We start from the raw sequence: 22500 nt of genomic DNA, 5'->3' as shown, positions 1-22500 counted from the left end.
TAATGAAAAGAAATATAGCGGGTTTCCTCTGATAAGTACGATTCAGAATTAACAACTGTTTGACATCCAATGGCCGATGATTAATAAATCAATGTCCTCTAGTGGTGTCATTAAACAAAACAAACTTTATTTAACCTTTTATTTCATTGGGTGTCAGACCTAACTTGACTTTTAGGAGTTATATTGATGGTGGTAAGTAGAAATAACTTAATTTTATTGGAAAATCAATAGAAGGTGACTAACAGGTTGAATGGATGACATCGTAATTATGATTCTGTACACGTTTCTGCCAATAATACTCGTTTGACGGCGTAGAGATGGCTGCTGATTCCTTTTTCTTTCTATATTTGAGGGAAACCAACGTATATGCCAATTTTAATATGCTGAATTATGCAAAGATGGTCTGGGGTCAATTATTTTCTCGGTATATATTATAAATAAACGAATGGTGAAAAATGGAACGATGAAAATGCATCTTTAATTGTTTAGCGAACATATGTAGTCATCTCCCCATGTTAAAATAGTGCTGGAAAACGTTTCTTTGTTTGACCAAATTGCTACCGTGACAAACAAGCAAACAAATGACTAAATAAATAAATGTCTGTAAATAAAAAAGGTGTGTAAATAAATAAACGACTGTAAATAAATAAATAAATAATACAAAGGTGTGATAAACAGATGACAACCAGTTTAATTTCTACGATTTATTTATATTCAAGAAAAGAATACAAACAAGATATAATTTCCATGATTCCCTGGTGTTAAAAAGAAAACTAAATATCATTGCACTCACAGACTACAAAATGCAGACACACGTTAGGCAATCTTTCAAAACTATTCTTCATTTCAAATAGATATATACGGCCAAATTAATAACGTACCAGGACCTAGTTTATAACTAACACCCAACTAAGCTTCCCAAAATGCCATTTTCAAAAAACAATCACGCAATTGTATGCATAGAAATAATTATATATAAAGCGAATTGTGCAATATACATGTGTGTACGTGTGCATCAGTGCATGTATGTTGTATACTAATAATAATAATAATAATAATAATAATAAATATAATAATAATAAGTTGGTTTTGATAAACGGCACCATTAGAGCATATTAATAACAATGATGATATTAATAATAAATATGTTTGTATGTCTCTATGTATGTATGTATGTATGTATGTATGTATGTATGTAAGTATGTATGTATGTATGTATGTGTGTGTCTATGTATGTATTTAAGTATGTATGTATGTATGTATGTATGTATGTATGTATGTATATATGATTGTATGGATTGATGTTTGGATATATGCATGAGATGTATGTATTATGTATGTATGTATGTATGTATGTATCACTGTATGGGTTGATGTTTGGATATATGTATGAGATGTATGTATTATGCATGTATGTATATTTTTTAAAACACAGATAGTCAATTTGCATGTTTCTACAAAATAGCTGATTGTTATAATAGTAGTAAAAGACTAAAAGTAAATAATAATAATTTCTAATAAAAACAAACACGGTATAATTTCTTTTAATATTGTCCAATTCCGTTTTGAAAACATGACACCAAATTTCCCTGCAGTTTCTTATTATATTATCCAATTTCTTTCTAAAAATATAACATAAAACTCATCTTGAAAACGTTTTGTAAATTTCTTTATAAACAAGACAATAATTAACCATTAATTGACATTACTGCATCTGTATTTATCCCGTCTTGATTCATAAACAGAAAGTCTCAAATAATGTATATTAACACAATATCAAGACAATAATTAAAACTTAATTGATATTAATGCATCTGTATTTATTCTGACACCACATTCACTAAGATTTCTTATTATATCGTCCAATTTCGTTTTCAAAACATGACACCATATTCAGTACAATTTCTTATTGTCCATTGTTTTCTTTAAAAACATGACACCAACTTTCTTATTATATTGTCCAATTTCTTTTTAAAATATAACATCAAACTCAATACAAACTGTAAAAACGTTTTGTAAATTTCTTTATAAAAAACAATAATTAAAAATTAAATGACATTAATGAATCCGTATTTATTCTGCTTGATTGATAAAAAGAAAGTGACAAATTATGTGTATCAATAAAGAGGATGGAGAAATCTTTGACACATACCTATATTCATGTTAATTTTGAGTACGTCCCGCGTGAAGAACAGTGGATTTGTATTGAGGTTGGTGTAAAATTGGACGATGTAATAAAACATTTACATGTGCTATACCCTATGTTGATATACAACTGTCTATACGTATTTGCACGTAATAATGATTTGTGTAGTTTTTAATTTGAATAACCAGTCTCTAGCGTGGCAGCCCTCCTATACTTAAAGCACATGACAACGTTTTATGTTAGAAGTCAAAATCGTTTCAACAAAGATTCCATTTGACTCTGTTATGTTTACAGATGCGATTTTTAATTATAGTGACAGTATGGTTGTTCAGATTCTACATATAATGACATTATAGCGTAATAAAACAAAACTGAAAGAGAAAATTGTTTCCTTCTAAATATATTCAATTCTATATCTATGGAAGAAATACTGGACTTCATAAACGAACTATAAGTTCCTCATTTCCTAACGTGGAAGTTAAATCACAAATCACTCCTCTTTTTTGCTTCGTTCTCCAATCAACCAGTAAGTCATCTGTTCTCCTTTTCCCTGGGTTAAAATAGAAACAGACAATTTGGATTAGATCCTGATACAAATAAACAGGTAAAACGTACATACACACATCAATACATACATACATCAATATATACATACATACATCCAATCAACATATCCATCCATCCATCCATCCATCCATCCATACATACATACAAACGTATATACGTACAGACAGGCATACATACAGACATACAAACATACGTACATACATATATACAGACAGATAGACATATAGACACACATACACACATATATAAATAATGTACATAAAATATCAACCAACAAACAAAGTAATGAATGAATTAATATAAAAAAGTTGTAAATAAATAATAAATCAAAGAAAAGAATAATAAAAATAAGATGTCAAGTATATCAAAAGTAATATCTCTATTACAAAATTTTAATATATATTGTTACATCATTTCTATTGTTGACAATATAAAACATCTCTTATATTATTAATAATAAAATAAAACAGTACAAAACAAATACTATATATTATTATATTACGAGATCATATCTAAAATCCAATAACAAAGTAAAGAGCAATCTTAAATTGGTTTTCAAATTATTGTTTTTTAAACGAAAGGATTTTATGCGTATAACATCAAAATACTTCGGTTTTTTTTTTCTGGACCGAGTTCTATCCTCAGGTTCCTGGGTCGAAAATTCGAACCCTCTCTGACTGGGATTTTGTCCTGTTCCAATCATCGCCTCAAAGGTCGTGGTATGTGCTTTCCTGTTTGTGGGAAAGTGCACATCAATCCAGATACCGACTCCACACCCTGAGTGAGTGCTCCGCAAGGCTCAATGTGTAAGTGTAAACCACTTGCACCGACCAGTGATCCATAACTGGTTCAACAAAGGCCATGGTTTGTGCTATCCTGCCTGTGGGAAGCGCACATAAAAGATCCCTTGCTGCTAATCGGAAAGGGTAGCCCATGTAGTCCTTAACCATATGTCTGACGCCAGATAACCGTAAATAAAATGTGTTGAGTGCGTCGTTAAATAAAACATTTCTTTCTTTCTAACACAAGGTGACAAAACTGACAACTGTTTGACATCCAGTAGCCTACGATTAGTTAATCAATGTGCTCTAGTGGTGTCGTTAAAAACTCTAACATTACTTACTTTCATTTCGATTTTACCACGTAATTCTGTATCAAACTGGTCATCAACAAAGTATTTTGTCGTTTGGCTAATATGGATCTTTAGAGCTGAAATAAGCAAAACATGTAATAAAGAATTTGTTTAATGATATTCTCTAACACGTCTTTATATACACCTGGTCTTCGCATCATTTATTCATTTAACTTATTTTATATTTAACGGAGGTTTCAGCACGCTGTCTTGAGCAAACATCTCCGAAACTAGACTGTCATTCCAGTAAGTAGGTTAATGATTCAGTGTTAGTTGTTAGTGACATTTCTTTCAACTTGATTCTCTTGCTTACATCCAATTAAGGTTCAAGCACGCTGTTCTGGGCACACACCACAGCTATCTGTACTGTGTTTTCAGGACAGAGGGTTATTGGTTAGTTGTTAGTGAGAGAGAAGTCGGTATAGTGGCCTCAAACGTACCCGTTGAGTTGTTAACTAGCTCTAGGTGGGAGCCGGTACCGGGAGGCGAACCCATTACCTACCAGCCTTAAATCTAATGGATTAACCAATACAACACCGAGGCTGTGGACTTGGCATTATATTTGTGATAAAGGCGCACCACCCCGCAAATCTCCCTAGCTGTTCCTCTGTCTAGTGAGTAGACGCAGTCACACGACTATTACACGCAGGTGATACAGTTCACTGAAAGGGAGTACCGTTTTTTGTCCAGACAGTACACGGAATCACACGAATAGTACACACAGGTGATACAGTTCAATGAAAGGGAGTAACGTTATTCTTTGTTTTGTTTTGATGGATATGTTAGGATATGCTGTACTGAAGGGGGAGGGGGTCCACCTCAGGCACGGCGAAGCACGGGGTGTGGGTCTAATTCCCAATTACAGCAAAGATGAATTTTACTTGTAGAATGCAGGAAACTGCATTTCAGGACATCTAGTTTTCACAGTTTACGAAGGGGCGTACCCTGGAACCCCCTAGAAACTTTGTTTTACGCCCTCGATCTCAGTCATACCTCTACCCCCAATGTCTGCTTGCTTCCTCCGTGCCTGCAACTTCCATAATTAACGTGTAAAACCAATGTTGATTCCTGTATCTAGAACTGAATGCCAAATCATCTTAGAGTTCGTGCTATCCTGTCTGTGGGATGGAGCATATGAAAGATCCCTTGCTACTAATGGAACAATGTAGCGGGTTTCCTTTCTAAGACTATATGTAAGAATTATCAAATGTTTGACATCCAATAGCCGATGATTAATAAATCAATGTGCTCTAGTGGTGTCGTTAAACAAAACAAACTTTTTTTTAATCAGAGTTTCTTCCCTTTTCGGACCCCTCGAAGTAAATAGTAATAATATACCAAATTCCAAGAGACGAACGTGTTAATTTTCTTTTAGTAGCATGACGACAATGGGGGTCCGGGCTCCCATTTTGTGTGTGTGTGTGGGGGGGGGGGGGGGGGGGGGGCTGGTTTTTGCCGGAATTAAACGAAAATACCCGAATCGCGATAACACATTCATTCATGTTAGCATTATTACCAAAGAGCTATATAAGGATGTAAACGAATCACTACGCATTTGTACATAGATTACAACTAATTTTGAGAGTAGAATGATGGAAACACATGGTACAAATGCCCAAATATCTGTATAATTTTTGCCCGAATTTGAGGTTTTGCTCCAGCACTAGGGGCAGTACCCCCCCCCCTACACACACACACACACACACACACACACACACACTGACCCCGTCTCGAACGTTTACAGTAGCATGGCGAAAATGAAGGTATTCTCTTATTCCAAGGTAGAACGGTAAACATTGCTGTTTTCGGTTGATTTTTCTATAGGCTAGTGTTGGTATTCTAGGCTATGTAAAAGCAATATAATAGTGGTGAGATGTATACCACGTCGCGTTCTAGCAAAGCCCGAGACTCAGTCTATTACGGTTTTTCCTTTACGGATCTTCCAGGGGAGTGGCGGTCCTCCTAATGATGGGCACCTGATAGTCGATGATGAAGCAATTCCGACATTACCAAATGTCCTTTCGACTTTGCCTTGTGCAGAGATAAGATTTTGATATGGGAAAACGGTTTTGTTGTTCAGATTTAAGGCCTTATAACGAAAATGGTGCTGAAGTCCATTAAAAATAGATGACAAATGTCTGTTTGTTTTGTTTGTTTTGCTTGTTTGTTAGGTTTTGGGATTTTGTTTTTAAGAAGATGAACAGTATACTCTAGACGATGAAATCAGTATATGATATAATTTAAAAGTTAAAAAAGCATGAAATAAAAAACAAATACAAACAGTATTTCTCTTAAAGATGTTAAATGCTATGTGAGACTCCACTTTTGTTACGAACACTTTTTACACATGGACTGTTTCGATGTAGATAGAATGGATGAATGAACTGCATTAACGTGTCTATATCCAATTAAGGTTCAAGCACGTCCACTTTGGGCTCAATCTCTGATTTATCCAGTAATAGTCCAGCATACCTACTTGGATGGGTTGATATGCTGTTTTTATTACATTTATTACATAATGTTAACATTATCGGCAGTGGAAATTGATTTGCTTCAGCCGAACTACAACGTATTTACCTTCCCCATTGGACTCCATCCTGGACGACGTGTTGACGGTGTCACCAAACAGACAGTAGCGCGGCATCTTCAGCCCAACGACGCCGGCAGCGCAGGGACCTAAACGACCGAGAGAAGAACAGAATATTAATTTTGTTCAAAGACACCCTAGTACATCCCCTGCGCGTGCTGTAACCTCACCGTGATGCAGGGGTGTAACATTCTCTTTGATAATGGCCAATACAGCACAAATAAATTTTGAGTAAAAGTCAGTATCTATCTGTGATATTTGTATTTTTGCACAGTTCTTTACACTGTTTTTATTTAAATCTTGAATTCTTATATTGATGTTGATCATCACTTTATTTGTTTGCATTACCATAGTTTGACACCCAACAGCCGATGTATTTTCCGTGCTGGGGTGTCGTTAAACATTCATTCATTCATTCCCTAGTACATTTTCATTTAAATCTGCTAATCACCATTAAATGTCTAACATATGGTAAGTGTCATACTTGGTCTAGAGAAAGAAAAAAAGAAAGAAAGAAAGAAAGAAACTCGCTCTCACTCTAAATAATAAAGTTAATTTAACGAAATATTTATGTAGGGCCTACACATCCCATATGTAATATTTGCATAATTAAATAAATAATTTCAAAATCGTAACGAGTAAACTGTGGTCTGTGAAGCAAAAAATTTAGTACAAAGAAAATATTCACCAGATATTTATTTACATAATAACAGCCAGTTCTTTGTCAATACGGAAACGCTATTCAAATTCAAATTCGACCCGTGATGTCACGGGTTAACGTGCCGATCACACTTTAATGATTTTGCGGTGATGTAAATGTATAAAAGCATGTGATAATAAATGAAATTATTTGGAATAATAATTTATGGGTATTTAATTCAAGGTATAATCTTTACATTTCCCATGATAAATTAATAATACAACTTTGAGACTGCCCCTTTAACTATGCATCACAGAGTAATTAGTTTCATTAGTGTTAATTTCATTGGCTGCTGTAGCTTTAGCGTCTTGGTTATTACCGTGTAGCAGCCAATCATGTGTCATTAAATCGACCTCGCACACGTGTGATATTGCTGTATAATTTACAAAAGACCACACATTGTTTTCTTCAACATGTGGCTGAAGTAACATCTTATGTCAGTACTGATTTGTAAGTCATGTATTGGGAGTTACCTGGATAATGTTACCAGGCCTCTGAAATCTGCGTGAACGATCGTCTCGATCACGCGTTGCTTACGCAAATCTAATTCTGCGTAACCTATTTTTCGTTTGTACGTTAAATTAAGAGCATACTTTACATGCACAAAACGGATTCCGCAAGAAGGAAATTGGTTACTTAATTTTGATTTTGCGTAACCGATAAATAGGTTACACAAATGTTCATTTCTCTGAGGTCTGCTTGACTTCAGTTTGTGAATTACCTGAATGGACGCCGATACGAACTCGTAGTTGGTCGTGTGGCCTGTGTCTGATCTTGAACTGTTTCACTCCTTGTAGCAACGCCAGAGCCATGCGGCAGATCTCCACAGCATGGTTATCGGTTTTGATTGGCAGGCCGGAAACACACATGTAGGCGTCACCGATTGTCTCCACCTTGAATAAATTATGTTAAGTAAGCTTCGTTTTCTCTTCACCTTACATAAATTATGTTAAATAAGTCTTGTTTTGACTTCACCTTGAATAAATGATGTTACTTAAGCCTCGTTTTGTCTCCAACTTGAATAAATTATGTTAAATAAGCCTTGTTTTGTTTCCTCGAATAAATTATGTTAACTTCGCCCCAACTGTATCTACACCTTGAATAAATTATGTTAAATACGGCATGTGTTGTCTCCACCTTTAACAATGTATGTAAATAAGCCTTATTGTGTCTACACCTTGAATAAATTATGTTAAATAAGGCTTGTTTTGTCTCCACTTTGAATACATTATGTTAAATAAGCCTTGTTTTTGTCTCGACCTTGAATAGTTTATGTTAAATAAGCTTTTTTTTGTATCCATCTTGAATAAATTATGTTAAATAAACCTTGTTTTGTCTCAACCTTGAAAAAAATATGTCAAATCAGCCTTGATTTGTATTCATCTTGCATAATTTTTTTTTAAATGAGCCGTGTGTTGTCTTCACCTTGAATACATTTGATTAAATAAGCCCTGTTTTAAAATAGTTAATTATCTGAATATTGTAGTGCTGCAACCACCACCACTACTAATGCTGCTGCTGATATTACAATTTGAATTACTACTACTACTACTACTACTACTACTACTACTACTACTACTACTACTACTACTACTACTACTGCTGCTGCTGCTGCTACTGCTGCTGCTACTGTTGCTACTGCTGCTACTATTGCTGCTGCTACTGCTATTGCTACTGCTACTACTGCTATTGCTGCTGCTGCCACTACTGCTACTGTTGCTGTTACTGTGTGACAGAATATAAACAAATGTTTTTTTCATAGAACTCTCTATTGTACTCTGCTCCGATTCTTTTTCAACCCCACCACACAATTATTTTAGGCTAGGCCCTGTATAATTACCCCTAAAACTGATACTGTAACGTGGTTACCTTGTATACGTCATAGTGCCCAATGACGCCATCAAACAGGGTGTACAGGTCGTTCAGAAACTCCACTACCTGTAAAAGGATGGGAAAACAAAATCCACACTATTATGTAGTTAGATATTTTATTTCGTACATATATTCAGAGTAAATTCATGTTACAACTTTCAACATAATGTTGCCAGTTTGCTGCTTTCTGTAAAACATGTGTCCACTAACAGAGCCTTTTTATGTTTATGAGAGTTGGAATATTTAAAAAATTTAAATGTTGTTAGAATAATTCCGTTTAAAGTTACATGACTATAAACCACTTCGGTGGATCCATTCAGCTAAAGATCGTGGCATGTGCTGTCCTGGCTGTGGGAAAGTGCATATAAAAAAAATCTCTTGGTGCATTAGGGAAAATATAGCGCGTTTCCTCTGATGACTACGAGTCATAATTATCAAATGTTTGACATCCTATAGCCGATGATTAATTAATCAACGTACTCCAGCGGTGTCGTTAAACAAACAAACAAACAAACGGACTATAAAAGCTAACACGTTAACTGTACAGACATCTCTACATTGTTATTTCCACTAGGCAGGGTCTGGCTCAGACGGTGGTGCGTTAGCCCGATGTGCTTTAGTCGCACGATCGAACCTCCTCAGTGGATTCATTCGCGGATTGTTTGTTCTCGTCACAACCAGTGAACCAAGATTGTTATATCAAGAAGAATGTTTGTTTTTTGTTTAACGACATTGGTCATCGACTGTTGGGTGTAAAACATTTGAAAATTCTGACATATAAAAGTTAGAGTTTGTTAACTTTAACTCCATCAGTAGAGCATATTGATTAATTAATCATCGGCTAATGGATGTCAGACATTTGATCATCAGAAGAAACCCGCTACATTTTCTTGATGCAGCAAGGGATCTTTCATACGCACTTTCCCACAGATAAGAAAGCAGGAAAGCACATACCACGGTCTTTGGTGCACTGGTTGGAACGAAACAAAAACCCAGTCAGCTGAATGGATCGACGAAGGTGTTCGATCTTGCGATGCCAGCACCTCAGACGAGCACTCAACCAGCTGAGCTACATCCCGCCCCTGGTCGTACATACGTGTTGTTTGTCTGTGGGAATGTGCATTTAAATGATCCCTTGCTACTAATGGAACAATGTAGATGATTTCTTCTGAGACTAAATCTGAACGACCAAACCGTATTCTGATATCATTATGGTATTACTGCGCAAGGTAGAGTCGTGATTGCGTTCACGGTCCACTATCAGGTTCTGTGCATAGGAGGACCGCCACTCCCCTAGGAGATCCGTAACAGGATGTTTTGCCCCCCTCCCCCGAACCGCAGTTAGAATTACCAAATGTCTGACATCCAGTAGCCGATGATGAATAAATCAATGTCCTCTAGTCATGTCGTTAAACACATCAAACTGTAACTTTTTATTATCTCCACTGGCGTACTCTCTAGTGATGTCGCTAAACAAAACAAACTGTAAATTGTATATGTCAGAATTACCAATGTTTTACACCCAGTAGGCGATGATCAATAAATCAATGTCCTCTAATGGTGGAGTTAAACACAAAACACTTTAACCTTTATATGTCAGAATGACCAATGTTTTACACCCAATAGCCGAACACAAATAAATTAATGTACTCTAGTGGTGGGGTTAAACACAACAAACATTAGCTTTAACCTTTATATGTCAGAATGACCAATGTTTTACACCCAATAGCCGAACACAAATAAATTAATGTACTCTAGTGGTGGGGTTAAACTCAACAAACATTAGCTTTAACCTTTATATGTCAGAATGACCAATGTTTTACACCCAATAGCCGAACACGAATAAATTAATGTACTCTAGTGGTGGGGTTAAACTCAACAAACATTAGCTTTAACCTTTATATGTCAGAATGACCAATGTTTTACACCCAATAGCCGAACACGAATAAATTAATGTACTCTAGTGGTGGGGTTAAACTCAACAAACATTAGCTTTAACCTTTATATGTCAGAATGACCAATGTTTTACACCCAATAGCCGAACACGAATAAATTAATGTACTCTAGTGGTGGGGTTAAACTCAACAAACATTAGCTTTAACCTTTATATGTCAGAATTACCAATGTTTTACACCCAATAGCCGAACACGAATAAATTAATGTACTCTAGTGGTGGGTTAAACTCAACACGATATGTCAAAATTAAAATACCTAGCCGATGATCAATAAATCAATGTACTCTAGTGGTGAGGTTAAACTCAACAAACTTTAATTTTTATATGTCAGAATTACCCATGTTTGGCACCTAACAGCCGAACACGAATAAATCAATGTACTCTAGTTGTGGGGTTAAACTCAACAAACATTAGCTTTAACCTTTATATGTCAGAATTACCAATGTTTACACCCAATAGCCGAACACGAATAAATTAATGTACTCTAGTGGTGGGTTAAATCAACAAACTTTAATTTTTATATGTCAGAATGACCAATGTTTGGCACCCAGCAGCCGAGCACGAATAAATCAATGTACTTTAGTGGTGGGGTTAAAGTCAACAAACTTTAACTTTTATATGTCAAAATTACCAAATGTTTTACACCCAATAGCCGATGATCAATAAATCAACGTGCTCTAATGGTGGAGTTAAACACAAAACACTTTAACTTTTATATGTCAAAATTACCAAATGTTTTACACCCAATAGCCGATGATCAATAAATCAATGTGCTCTAGTGGTGTCGTTAAACACGACAAACTGTAACCTTGTAGTACCTCCACTGGCGTACTCTCCGATGACATCTTGGTGAAGCCGACGATATCGCTGAAATAGACTGTTACATTGTCGAACATCTCCGGCACCACGTGCTTCCCTTGTTTCAGCTGATTCGCCACTGACCTGTATTTTAAAACATATTATATCAGGAGCGGTTCCAGGAGGGGTCAAGGGGGCCTTGGATCCCCTGCTCAAGTTGAAAAAACCCAGTTATTTTTTGTCCACTTAATTTAAACTGCATTCACCCCTAATTTGATAAAATTTGTATTGAAGTAGTTGGTTGTAGACCTCCCTTGGATCCGCTCCTGATTATATTTCAGTAACGATACATAGGGGCGGATCTAATTGTGCTAAAGATACTCGGGCCCTCTATTGTTATATAATTTATTTTCTTTTATTTTTTATTATTATTATTTATTTATTTATTTTAACCTCTTTTTTTTCTTTTCTTTTTTCTTTCTGTTTTTTTTTTTTTTTTTGCGGGGAGGGATGCAACGGCAGTTAGGAATCTTGATTATCAAGCCTACCGAACTACTTTTCTTTAATTTCGAAAACATATCATTCTCTTTTCATTAAAATCTCAGCTGTGCCACCAGGAAAGATTTTACTAGGGAGGGTGTGAAACGTGAAGGTCGGCCACCTCTACGTACAGTATTTCGAAGTACATTAACATACATATTAACTGTCAATGAACATTTTCCTGACAAACACACAACCACCAACAACTAAAGTAAACTCAAATGTATTCTGACACTGGAATTATTTGGTATAGAAGAGTTTCTGATTTTTTCTTCTCAATCAATAGTTGCTGCGTTCGCTCCTCGACAGTGTCTTCTAAATTAGAGGAATATTCTTCCAGACGTCGAATCAGTGCTTCCACAAGGTTCACTTCTTTGTTCCTATTCAAGTATATAACGTTTAAAATATTTACACCATACAAACAATGAAGTTACATGGGTCACTAGAAAAGCAATGTCTTTTGAATAATATGTATCTTATCATCGCATATCGAATACGCATTCCTCTGCTCATACGACGTCATAGGATTACGTGACGTCATTAAATCTCATCAGTTCGAACACATTTTGCGGGAAATTATAAGAATTAGCGTATTTCGATTCTGGGAAATAAAACAGTAATCTACGAGTTTGTGGATTTTAAAACAATTATTGACATATTTCGGGAAATATCATGTTTTATGGACCAAAGAAATTGATATTGACGTTGGCCGTTGGCCTCGGTCATTATCAATTTCTTCGGCCCATAAAACCTGATATTGCCCTCAATATATATATATATATATATATATATATATATATATATATATATATATATGTGTGTGTGTGTGTGTGTGTGTGTGTGTGTGTGTGTAGGTGGGTGTGTGTGTGTGTGTGTATGTATGTATGTATATGTATATGTATATATATATATATATATATATATATATATATATATATATATATATATATATATATATATATATATATATATATATATATATATATATATATATATATATATATATATATATATATATATATATATATATATATATATATAATATTAAACAATTAAGTTATATGCCTTATAAATATGTGTATCATCACATAGGTTTTAGATTAGAAGAATACTCTTCAAGTCCAGATGATGAAACAGTGTTGCTGCAAGGTTCACCAGTTTGTTCATATTCAAATATTTAATATAATATTAAAAACACCAAGTGTCAATTAGCAGGATTCGCATATCATTCGACAGCCCGCGATGTTAACCACTCGGCTATTGGTAGGGTCTTCCACAAACATGGAAGCCCAATTATCCATAGTTAACAGTGTATGCTGTCAAATACTCGGTTCGAAACGTCCATAACTGAAATAATTTTAACAATTTATAAACAATTAAGCTACATGTGTCAATAATAAACATGAGACCTCATGAATATATTTCATTGTACGTCATATCCTTTCAGATAAGAGGGATATTTTTTGTATATACAACAAATCAGTGCTATGACAAGGTTCACCTCTTTGTCCCTGTTCAAATGTATTAACTATGCAATTGTTTTATGATAGACACCATTCATTTTGATACCGATCCGCGTTTGTATCCTGTTACCACAACCACATACATGTATAGTTCCGTATTATTAATTGTAAATATCATTGAAATGAGCTAATGCTAAACATAGTTACTAACTCATTCCCCAGAAGATATAATTCACAACGTTTATTAAAAAGTAAAGTAATAGTAAACACTAAACCCATTACTTGCCCCTGTAGCTTTCCGATGGTTTTACCGATGGTAGTGAAAGTCGGTCTGTCATCGGGCAATTCCGCCCAACATCGGTACATTAGACTGTACACGCCGAGTGGTACGGTACCCTGGTAGGCATCTAGCTTTGGTCGAAACGGTGGATCCAAGTGACTGCCTACCAGTCCAATTATTTCTGAAATAACAAAACACGTGTAGCTACATCTGCTTACAGTCGCCTGCCACTCCCATCCAGTCAGGTGTTTCAAGGCTGGTACTTAATGGACTGTGCTGTCCTGTTTGTAAGGAAATGTATGCTTAATCCATTTCAATGAACAGTTCGTGTCACAGGGCTTTAAAAAAAAACAAATTTAGGGTGGGGGTGGGGGTGGATTAGAAGAATGTAGGTAAGTAGTGTACTCCCTAGCCTGAGTACTCTGATGGTAAGAGAGCTAGACGGACATTTGGGCAGTTATGACAAGAGCGTATAACTGTCGAAATGTCCGTCTTGCTCTCTTATGGTCAGACCACGACTGGTATATCAAACGCTGTGGTATATGCTATCCTGTCGGTCGTATGGTGCATATAAAAGATTCCTTGCTGCTAATCGAAAAGAGTAGAACATGAAGTAGCGACAGCGAATTTCCCCTCCCAATGGTCCTTAACCATATGTCAGACGTCATATAACCGTAAATAAAAATGTGTCTGCTTGTCTCTTATAGTCCGAATACTCAGGCTAAGTACTCCAATGGACTGTGATGGGACGTAGGGTAGATTGCATCAATGAATTTGAGTTTAATCCCGTCCCAAACTAACCTTCGTCAGGTATATCAAAATCACTGGTAACTACTGTCCTGTCAATGTTTACAAATCACCTTTTGTCCAGCGGATTAGAATTGTCTTACACTTCGCCTACAAACTCATTTAATCATACAAAGAAACAATATACTGCCCCTTACGCGAGGACATACAAATGTAACAACTTGACCATATGTGTAAAGTTGAAAATATTAATTTGTTAAAATAATCTTTAAACAATGAATCATGCGAAGAAAATATACTCCCCCTTAGGCAACGAAATAAAAATGTAACAAGTTGAAAGTAGAAAATATTAATTTGTTAAAATAATCTTCAACGAATTATTCAAGGTGAAATCGTTTTCCTCGAGGGCTAGACAGAATGTTCTAGTCCCATGCAAAAGGTAACCAGTTAAGTCCAGAAGGCAAGAAAATATATTCCCATGGATATTCGGTGTAGTTTTTTTGTGTTTTTTTCAAATCAAATTTTGACATTAAAGACTTGATCTATGTGATGTAGTGGTGTGGATAAACAGAACAAGCTTTAAATTCAGGGGAGGATCCAGGAAATGTTTTGGGAGAGGGGAAAAGGACCAGCTCGTTAAAAGGACAACTTATTATTACAAAAGAAGAGAAAAAACTCACAGAGGAAAGGGGCACTTGAATATATATATATATATATATATATATATATATGAGGACGAGTCCCCTAGCCCCCCCCCCCCCCCCCCCGGATCCGCCTCTGAACTTTAGTTGCCTGGGTAGAAAAATCCGTGTTTACTTACCCTTGGGCCCCAGTTCTGATCTGAGCTTGTCGTACGGTAGAGCTCTGTGGATGACTTCTTCAAGAATAATTCCGAAACTGTAGACATCGCCTTTCTGCGTTCGAGCATGCTGAGGGACTTGAAGTAGTTCCGGCGCAACCCATAGCAACTCTACAAAAAAAATGCGGCGCAGTTAAAAACATTTTAAACGTTAATAAATTAATATAATAAAATTGTTATATATTTTACTTTATACTAAAGTAGTTCGGGCGCAACCCATAGCAACGCTACAAAACACGGGCGGCGCAATTAAAAAAAATATTTAAGGGTTAATAAAGCGCCCGATTGATGCGCGGTCGGTCTAGGATCGATACCCGTCGGTGGGCCCATTGAGTTATTTGTCGTTTCAGCCAGTGAACCACGACTGGTATATCAAAGGCCATGGTATGTGCTATCCGGTCTGTGGGATGGTGCATATAAACGATCCTTTGCTACTAATGGAAAAATGTAGCGGGTTTCCTCTCTAAGACTTACCAAATGTTTGACATTCTATAGCTGTAGTGGTGTCGTTAAACAAAACAAACTTAACTTTTAAATAATATAATAAAATTATTATCTCTCTTAATGTATACTAAAGTATAATAAAACGCAACGCAACGCAACCCATAGCAACTCTACAAAACACAGGCGGTGCAGTTAAACAATGTTTTAAAGATATAATAATAAAATAGAATTGTTATCTATTTTACTGTATACTTTGTGTTCTCGATAATAAGTACAAAATGCTACTCCCAATTTCGTTTTCACAAAAGCGTTGTAAAAGCAAGTTGTAAAATAGTTTTATAACGGAGTCAGTAAAGTTTACGTTTTTTGAGAGGTCTGACTATCTCGTTATATTTTTAGTGTTTCAATTTTATTATGACCTTTATTTTAGGGTACGCTAATGCACACAAGTCCTAACCTCTTCCCACCTAATCTTGGATACTTGTTTAAGAGTTGTTTTAACATATGAAAAAATATACGTATAGTTTAAATAATAAGGTATTTTACTTTCAAAATACGCATGCGTGTTAGCTTCTTCGTTTGGCGACCGTTTACATAGAGTTGGAAGTCCAAACCCAGATATCTTGAGCACAAACTTCCGGTCTACGAGGCAGTTTGTTGACCTCAGACGTCCATGAACTTTGATAGGAGACTGGTGAAGAAAGGTCATTGCCTTTAAAACAAAATAAAAACAATTGTTCCAATTATAGAATTGGATTGAACATTTATTTTATCTTCGGCAGTCAGAAGAAGATGTAGATGGATTGGCCACACGCTCAGGAAGCCACCATCAGCTATCACCAGGCATGCTCTGGCAACGCAAGAGAAAAAGAGGCCGCCCGAAGAACACATGGCGAAGGAACCTCCAGGCGGACACCAAAAGGACAGGCTATATCTGGAGACAGCTGGAAACAAGCCCAGGACAGAAGACTTCGGGGAGCTGGGCCCGTGCTTATAAAACTTTTAGAGTCCAGACTCAATCATTAATGACGTCACCCGCATACAATTTGTATGTCGTTGCCATGACATTAGTGTTCCAGACTCTGTTAGAGTCTTTGAGTCTAGACTCCAAAAGTTTTATAATCACCAAGCCTGTTGTTGACGGCCTATGCCCCAGGAGGGACAAATGGGCATAACTAAATAAATAATTGAATATTTAACTTTGTTTTACATAAGTTGAAATATATGATGGAGTAATGACATGACTTGCACAATTACACGTATTTCACGTAATAATGGTATATCTTTCAAATACAGTACGTAGACGTATTTTATGTATTGATAGTCGCGTATGCAAGAAAGTATGCAGAGGAGTCTTGTCTGTGTTTTAAGGTGGCGGGGGGGGGGGGGGGGGGGGGGTCGGGTTATGCTTCCGTGGAAAATACAATAAGAAAAGGAAATTTTGCTTGGAGTTGCGTGAGATTCGACCGACAACTCTCTCACTCCTACTTTTTATACAATTACACTTGTTATATATTTTAACATAATAAACGCGAAAAAGTTTTTTATATATATATATATATATATATATATATATGTGTGTGTGTGTGTGTGTGTGTGTGTGTGTGTGTGTGTGTGTGTGTGTGTGTGTGTGTGTGTATGTGTATATATATATATATATATATATATATATATATATATATATATATATATATATATATATATATATATATATATATATATATATATATATATACATATATATATATATATACATATACATGTTAAAAATAATTAGTGGAACAGAACTGGCTTAAAACGTTGAAAAGACATTGATAATTTTAATAGACACAGAAACTAATGGAACTTAAAGTGGATACTTTTAATATACATTAATGAAAACTAAAACAACATTTCCATTTCTTTTTATTGTTCAGTGTAGTGTGGTATACTTTACCCTGACGATGTCTCGCAGTAAGGACAGTCTAAACATCCAGTCCAGTTTTATAGAATCGTTCTGTAGAACATCCTGCAATAATAAAATACAAGTAGTCTAAGCACAAAAACCTGCATTGACATTGTCTTAATATAGCACGTGTAATGTGGAAATAAATGGTTTGTAATGGGTGGGATTTAGCTCACACAGAAGAGCGCTCGCCTGTGGTGACTGAGTCGTAGGGTCGAACCTCTTCGGCGGATACAATATGCATTTCCAGTCCCTCCCAGTACTTCTCTCTCTCTCTCTCTCTCTCTCTCTCTCTCTCTCTCTCTCTCTCTCTCTCTCTCTCTCTCTCTCTCTCTCTCTCTCTCTCTCTCTCTCTCTCTCTCTCTCTCTCTGAGGATGTAAATATTAGAGGTAAACAATTGGAAGACTTAATACTAAAATATGACTTACTTTTATTCAATTATAACAGTCATATATATTTTCATTCTGCAAGTCGATTTTTCACTTCCATAGATTTAACCCTTTGTAGTCCTTCACTTTTTCTTGACTTCTCCTGGAAAGTTGGTCCAGACCCTTGTGGTAGTGACCACTTTCCCAGTATTTTGGAGAATGATGAACCTCCATCGCTTGAAAGGATTCAAAGGTGGAAGTTGGCGAAGGCACATTAGGTTCAGTTTCAGCATCTGTGCAGCACTCGTCTGCAACAGTTTCCCATTACTGATGCTGATGATCCCATGTCTTTGTTCACTTCCATCTTGAAAGACATTGCAGATGAATCTATTCCTAAGACTTCAGCAGTACCAAAGCTTTTCAATAAACCATGGTTTAATGACACGTGCAAGGATACATTCAAAGAGCGAAACAGGTTGCTTAAGCGGATAACCTGGATACATTTCGTATTGCTAGGGCTAAGGCTCGCAGAGAGATCAGACAGAGTGACAAAATATCTGGGAGAACTTTTGTCTCCAAGTTAAATTCACCAACATCAGTGAAATCTGTCTGAAATAGGATCCGTAAAATCAAAGGTAAAGAATACAGTAATACAGGTCATCAATTGTCTGTCAATGATACGGATGTCACGTCTCATCGTGACATTGTCAATGCCTTGGCAGACAACTTTTCTAATAATTCATCTTCTGCTTTCAGTACAGATGCTTTTACATCTGTCAGAACTAAAGCTGAAAAGCCGTCCATTAACTTTTTATTCGAAAATGCTGAAGTATACAACAGGTATTTCTCTATGTGGGAAATGAAGGATGCTCTTCGTAGAGCCCATGCTACTTCACTAGGACCGGGTGCAATTCATTATCATTTGTTTAAACATTTAGCTGAATCATCTTTGATGGTTCTTTTGAATATTTGTAATAATGTAACCGGGTGTTTTAAACTACATTCACTACACACATACTATTTTAAAACACTCTTCACATAGTTTTATTCTATCAGGTTATATCTGAGTAGGCTTTCTTTGTGTTCTTGCTTTCTCTGGTTTTCTGGGCTTGGATTCTGCTCACTGACAACTCAGTTCTTGCAAGCCCAGTGTCACTGTTTCTGTGTTCTCCTGGTATGAAGATTTTTGACATTCAGGGAGAACAGACCACTTTATGAGAAGACAAGCTTTTATTAACAGCAACTGCACAACTAACATTCACAGAGAATTTTAAAGGTAAATACATATTGTACATGGTTTACACATTAACTACCTGTTTTAATTACTTATTTTAATCAAGAAATGAGATTAGGAGATTTAGTGATTAATAATATAGTAATATTATTGTAGTTATGTTAAATATAACATTGTGATTTAGCTTGATTAGCTTTTTATTAAATGGTTACGTTATATTTCTAGAATAACTAGTAGAATAGGTTAAAGTCTATATTTTCTATTATAAATGATTATACTATCTAATTTACAATATTTAATAAAGTAACATAAGAATTAAGTTATTATGAGATAGTTGTTTAATTATTATGTGTACACGTATGGATTTATGTGTACTTAATGGACTTTATTTTATTATTAGGTGCCACAATCATGTAGGTGACAACCAGCATTATGCTTCTGTAAAGACCCGACCCACAGTCGGTAGGTAAACTCTGTGTAGACATGCTATGGTTTATTTCGCTTTGTATTTATGAAATATGTTATAAGTGATTTTATAGTGTTTATTGAGAATAGGACATTCAGTGTATTAAATAGTGTTCTATGTGTAATCAGTGATTTGTAATCAGTGATTTGTAAGTTATTTTATGATTTCTTAAATTCAGTGATGTATTGAATTTAATGTATGGATATGTGGTTGCATAAGGTATTCTCTATTAATGCTTAAAAGGTCAGTGTAATAACACAGGCTAGTATATAGGTTAATTCTGAATGTTAAGTGTGTAATTAATTTTAAGACGTATTATAACTGAGATTTCTATATGTAAGTGTGTGATTTTAAGTATTCCCTTTTTGTTATTTCAGGGTCTTTGTTTGTTTGTGTGTGTATTTGTATATACGTATGCTTGGAACCAGGGATCTTCATATCCCACCCGACTGATGATCGAGAATAAACCCTAAACCCCTGCCGAGTTGTTCGTGTTTTCTCCTGTATACAACCATTCGGTAACATTGGAGCCGACGTAGGGATGTTTACAATAACATCTGGATTTCTGTTGACTTTCCTTCTGATTGGAGGAAAGCAATTATTATTCCTGTTTCCAAGCCAGGTAAGGATCCAACTAATCCTACTAGTTATCGCCCTATTGCTTTGACAAGTTGCATTTGTAAAACCAAAGCGAACGACCAATCGTAGACTTGTCTGGTATCTTGAATCTCACAAATTGTTTACTGACGTCCAGTGTAGGTTCAGGTCTAGACGTAGCATGGTTGATCATCTTGTTAGATTTGAAACGTTTTGTAGGGAAGCTTTCATCCATAATCAGCACTTGGTTTCAGTGGGGGTGTTTTATTTGGAGAAAGCTACGATACCACGTGGAAGTATGGGATTTTAAAACACATCCATGACATGGGCCTCAAACGTCGACTTCCAGTTTCCATATCTCAATATTTAAAAGATAGATATTTTAAAGTCCTGGTGGGGTCGAAGTTGTCTGATATTCACTCACAAGAGATGAGTGTGCCTCAAGGTAACATCCTGTCTGTAACTTTATTTTCTGTGAAAATTAACAGCATCACCCAGTGTTCAACACTTGGTGTGGATTGCTCGTTATATGTCGATGATTTTCAGATTTGCTATAGATCGTCCAATATGAGTATCATTGAACGTAAGTTGCAGCTTTGTTTGAATAAACTTCATCAATGGGCAACTGACAGTGCCTTTCGATTCTCAAAGGCAAAAACTGTTTGTATGCATATCTGCCAGAAAAGATGTCTCCACTTAGATCCACGGTTGTTTTTTTTAACAAAAACCCAATTCCAGTTGTGGAGGAGACTAAATTTCTGGCGGTTATATTTGACAGGAAGCTATCTTTTGTTCCCCATCTTAAATATGTTAAAAAGAAGGGATTGAAAGCTCTCAATATTTTAAAAGTTATTGATAATACGGAATGGAAAGGTTATGATCCGTCTGTACAGATCTCTCGTGAGGTCAAAACTTGATTATGGATGCATTGTGTATAGGTCGGCACGCAAGTCTTATTTGCAGATGCTAGATCCTATACACAGCCAGAGACTTAGATTTTGTCTTGGTGCATTTAGAACATCTGTAGAGAGCTTGTATGTTGATGCACATGAACCGTGTTTGGGTACTAGACATATAAAGCTTTCTTTGAAGTTCCCACCAATATGACATCATTACTAGAACCTCCTGCACATAATGCGGTGTTTGATAACAAACATATGAAGTTGTTTGATGCAAGGCCAAATGAAATTCGTAACAGTGGTACACCAAACAATTTTAGTTTTAAATGTGCCAGAACTCCGATGTTGTTATGAACATTTTCTTATTTTGTATTCCAATCCTGAGAGGATGTTGAATTGCATGTAAATTTCCCTTTACCGTTGGTTTCTATCTGACACCGCTATAACCATATTATGTTTTAACAGTTAGAAACCAAACAGTGTTAATTTCAAATGTGGTAGGATATTGTTATGAACATTTTGTTAATTTGTATTTCAACTCTCAGGTGCATTTTGAATGACCTGTAAACTGCCCTTGCTGTCTATGACGATGTTGAATGACCTGTAAACTGCCCTTGCTGTCTATGACGATGTTGAATTACCTGTAAACTGCCCTTGTTGTCTATGACGATGTTGAATTACCTGTAAACTGCCCTTGCTGTCTATGACGATGTTGAATTACCTGTATACTCTCCTTGCTGTCTATGACGATGTTTAGTTACCTGTATACTCTCCTTGCTGTCTATGACGATGTTTAGTTACCTGTAAACTGTCCTTGCTGTCTGTGAGAATGTTGAATTACCTGTAAACTGCCCTTGCTGTCTATGACGATGTTGAATTACCTGTAAACTGCCCTTGCTG

General features: G+C 35.8%; 1 protein-coding gene across 1 annotated transcript in view; it reads right to left on the bottom strand.

Annotated features, from left to right (window-relative positions):
* Positions 1–1309: 1309 nt before the first annotated feature.
* Positions 1310–22500, bottom strand: part of LOC121385491 (atrial natriuretic peptide receptor 1-like) — an 83954-nt gene continuing 62763 nt past the window's right edge. The window contains exons 13-23 of the mRNA XM_041516190.1: positions 18027–18098; positions 16637–16802; positions 15608–15757; positions 13972–14221; positions 12531–12689; positions 11778–11901; positions 9002–9070; positions 7854–8025; positions 6423–6521; positions 3837–3922; positions 1310–2696 (exon numbers count right to left, since the gene is read on the bottom strand). Of these exons, the coding sequence (XP_041372124.1) occupies positions 2637–2696; positions 3837–3922; positions 6423–6521; positions 7854–8025; positions 9002–9070; positions 11778–11901; positions 12531–12689; positions 13972–14221; positions 15608–15757; positions 16637–16802; positions 18027–18098 (1407 nt within the window). The 3' untranslated portion in view covers positions 1310–2636. The remainder of the gene's footprint in view (positions 2697–3836; positions 3923–6422; positions 6522–7853; positions 8026–9001; positions 9071–11777; positions 11902–12530; positions 12690–13971; positions 14222–15607; positions 15758–16636; positions 16803–18026; positions 18099–22500) is intronic.

Source organism: Gigantopelta aegis, chromosome 11 (genome assembly GCF_016097555.1).
Source record: "Gigantopelta aegis isolate Gae_Host chromosome 11, Gae_host_genome, whole genome shotgun sequence".
Classification (NCBI taxonomy): domain Eukaryota; kingdom Metazoa; phylum Mollusca; class Gastropoda; order Neomphalida; family Peltospiridae; genus Gigantopelta; species Gigantopelta aegis.
Note: the sequence above shows the minus strand (reverse complement) of the source record. Positions and strands in the feature narration are given on the sequence as shown.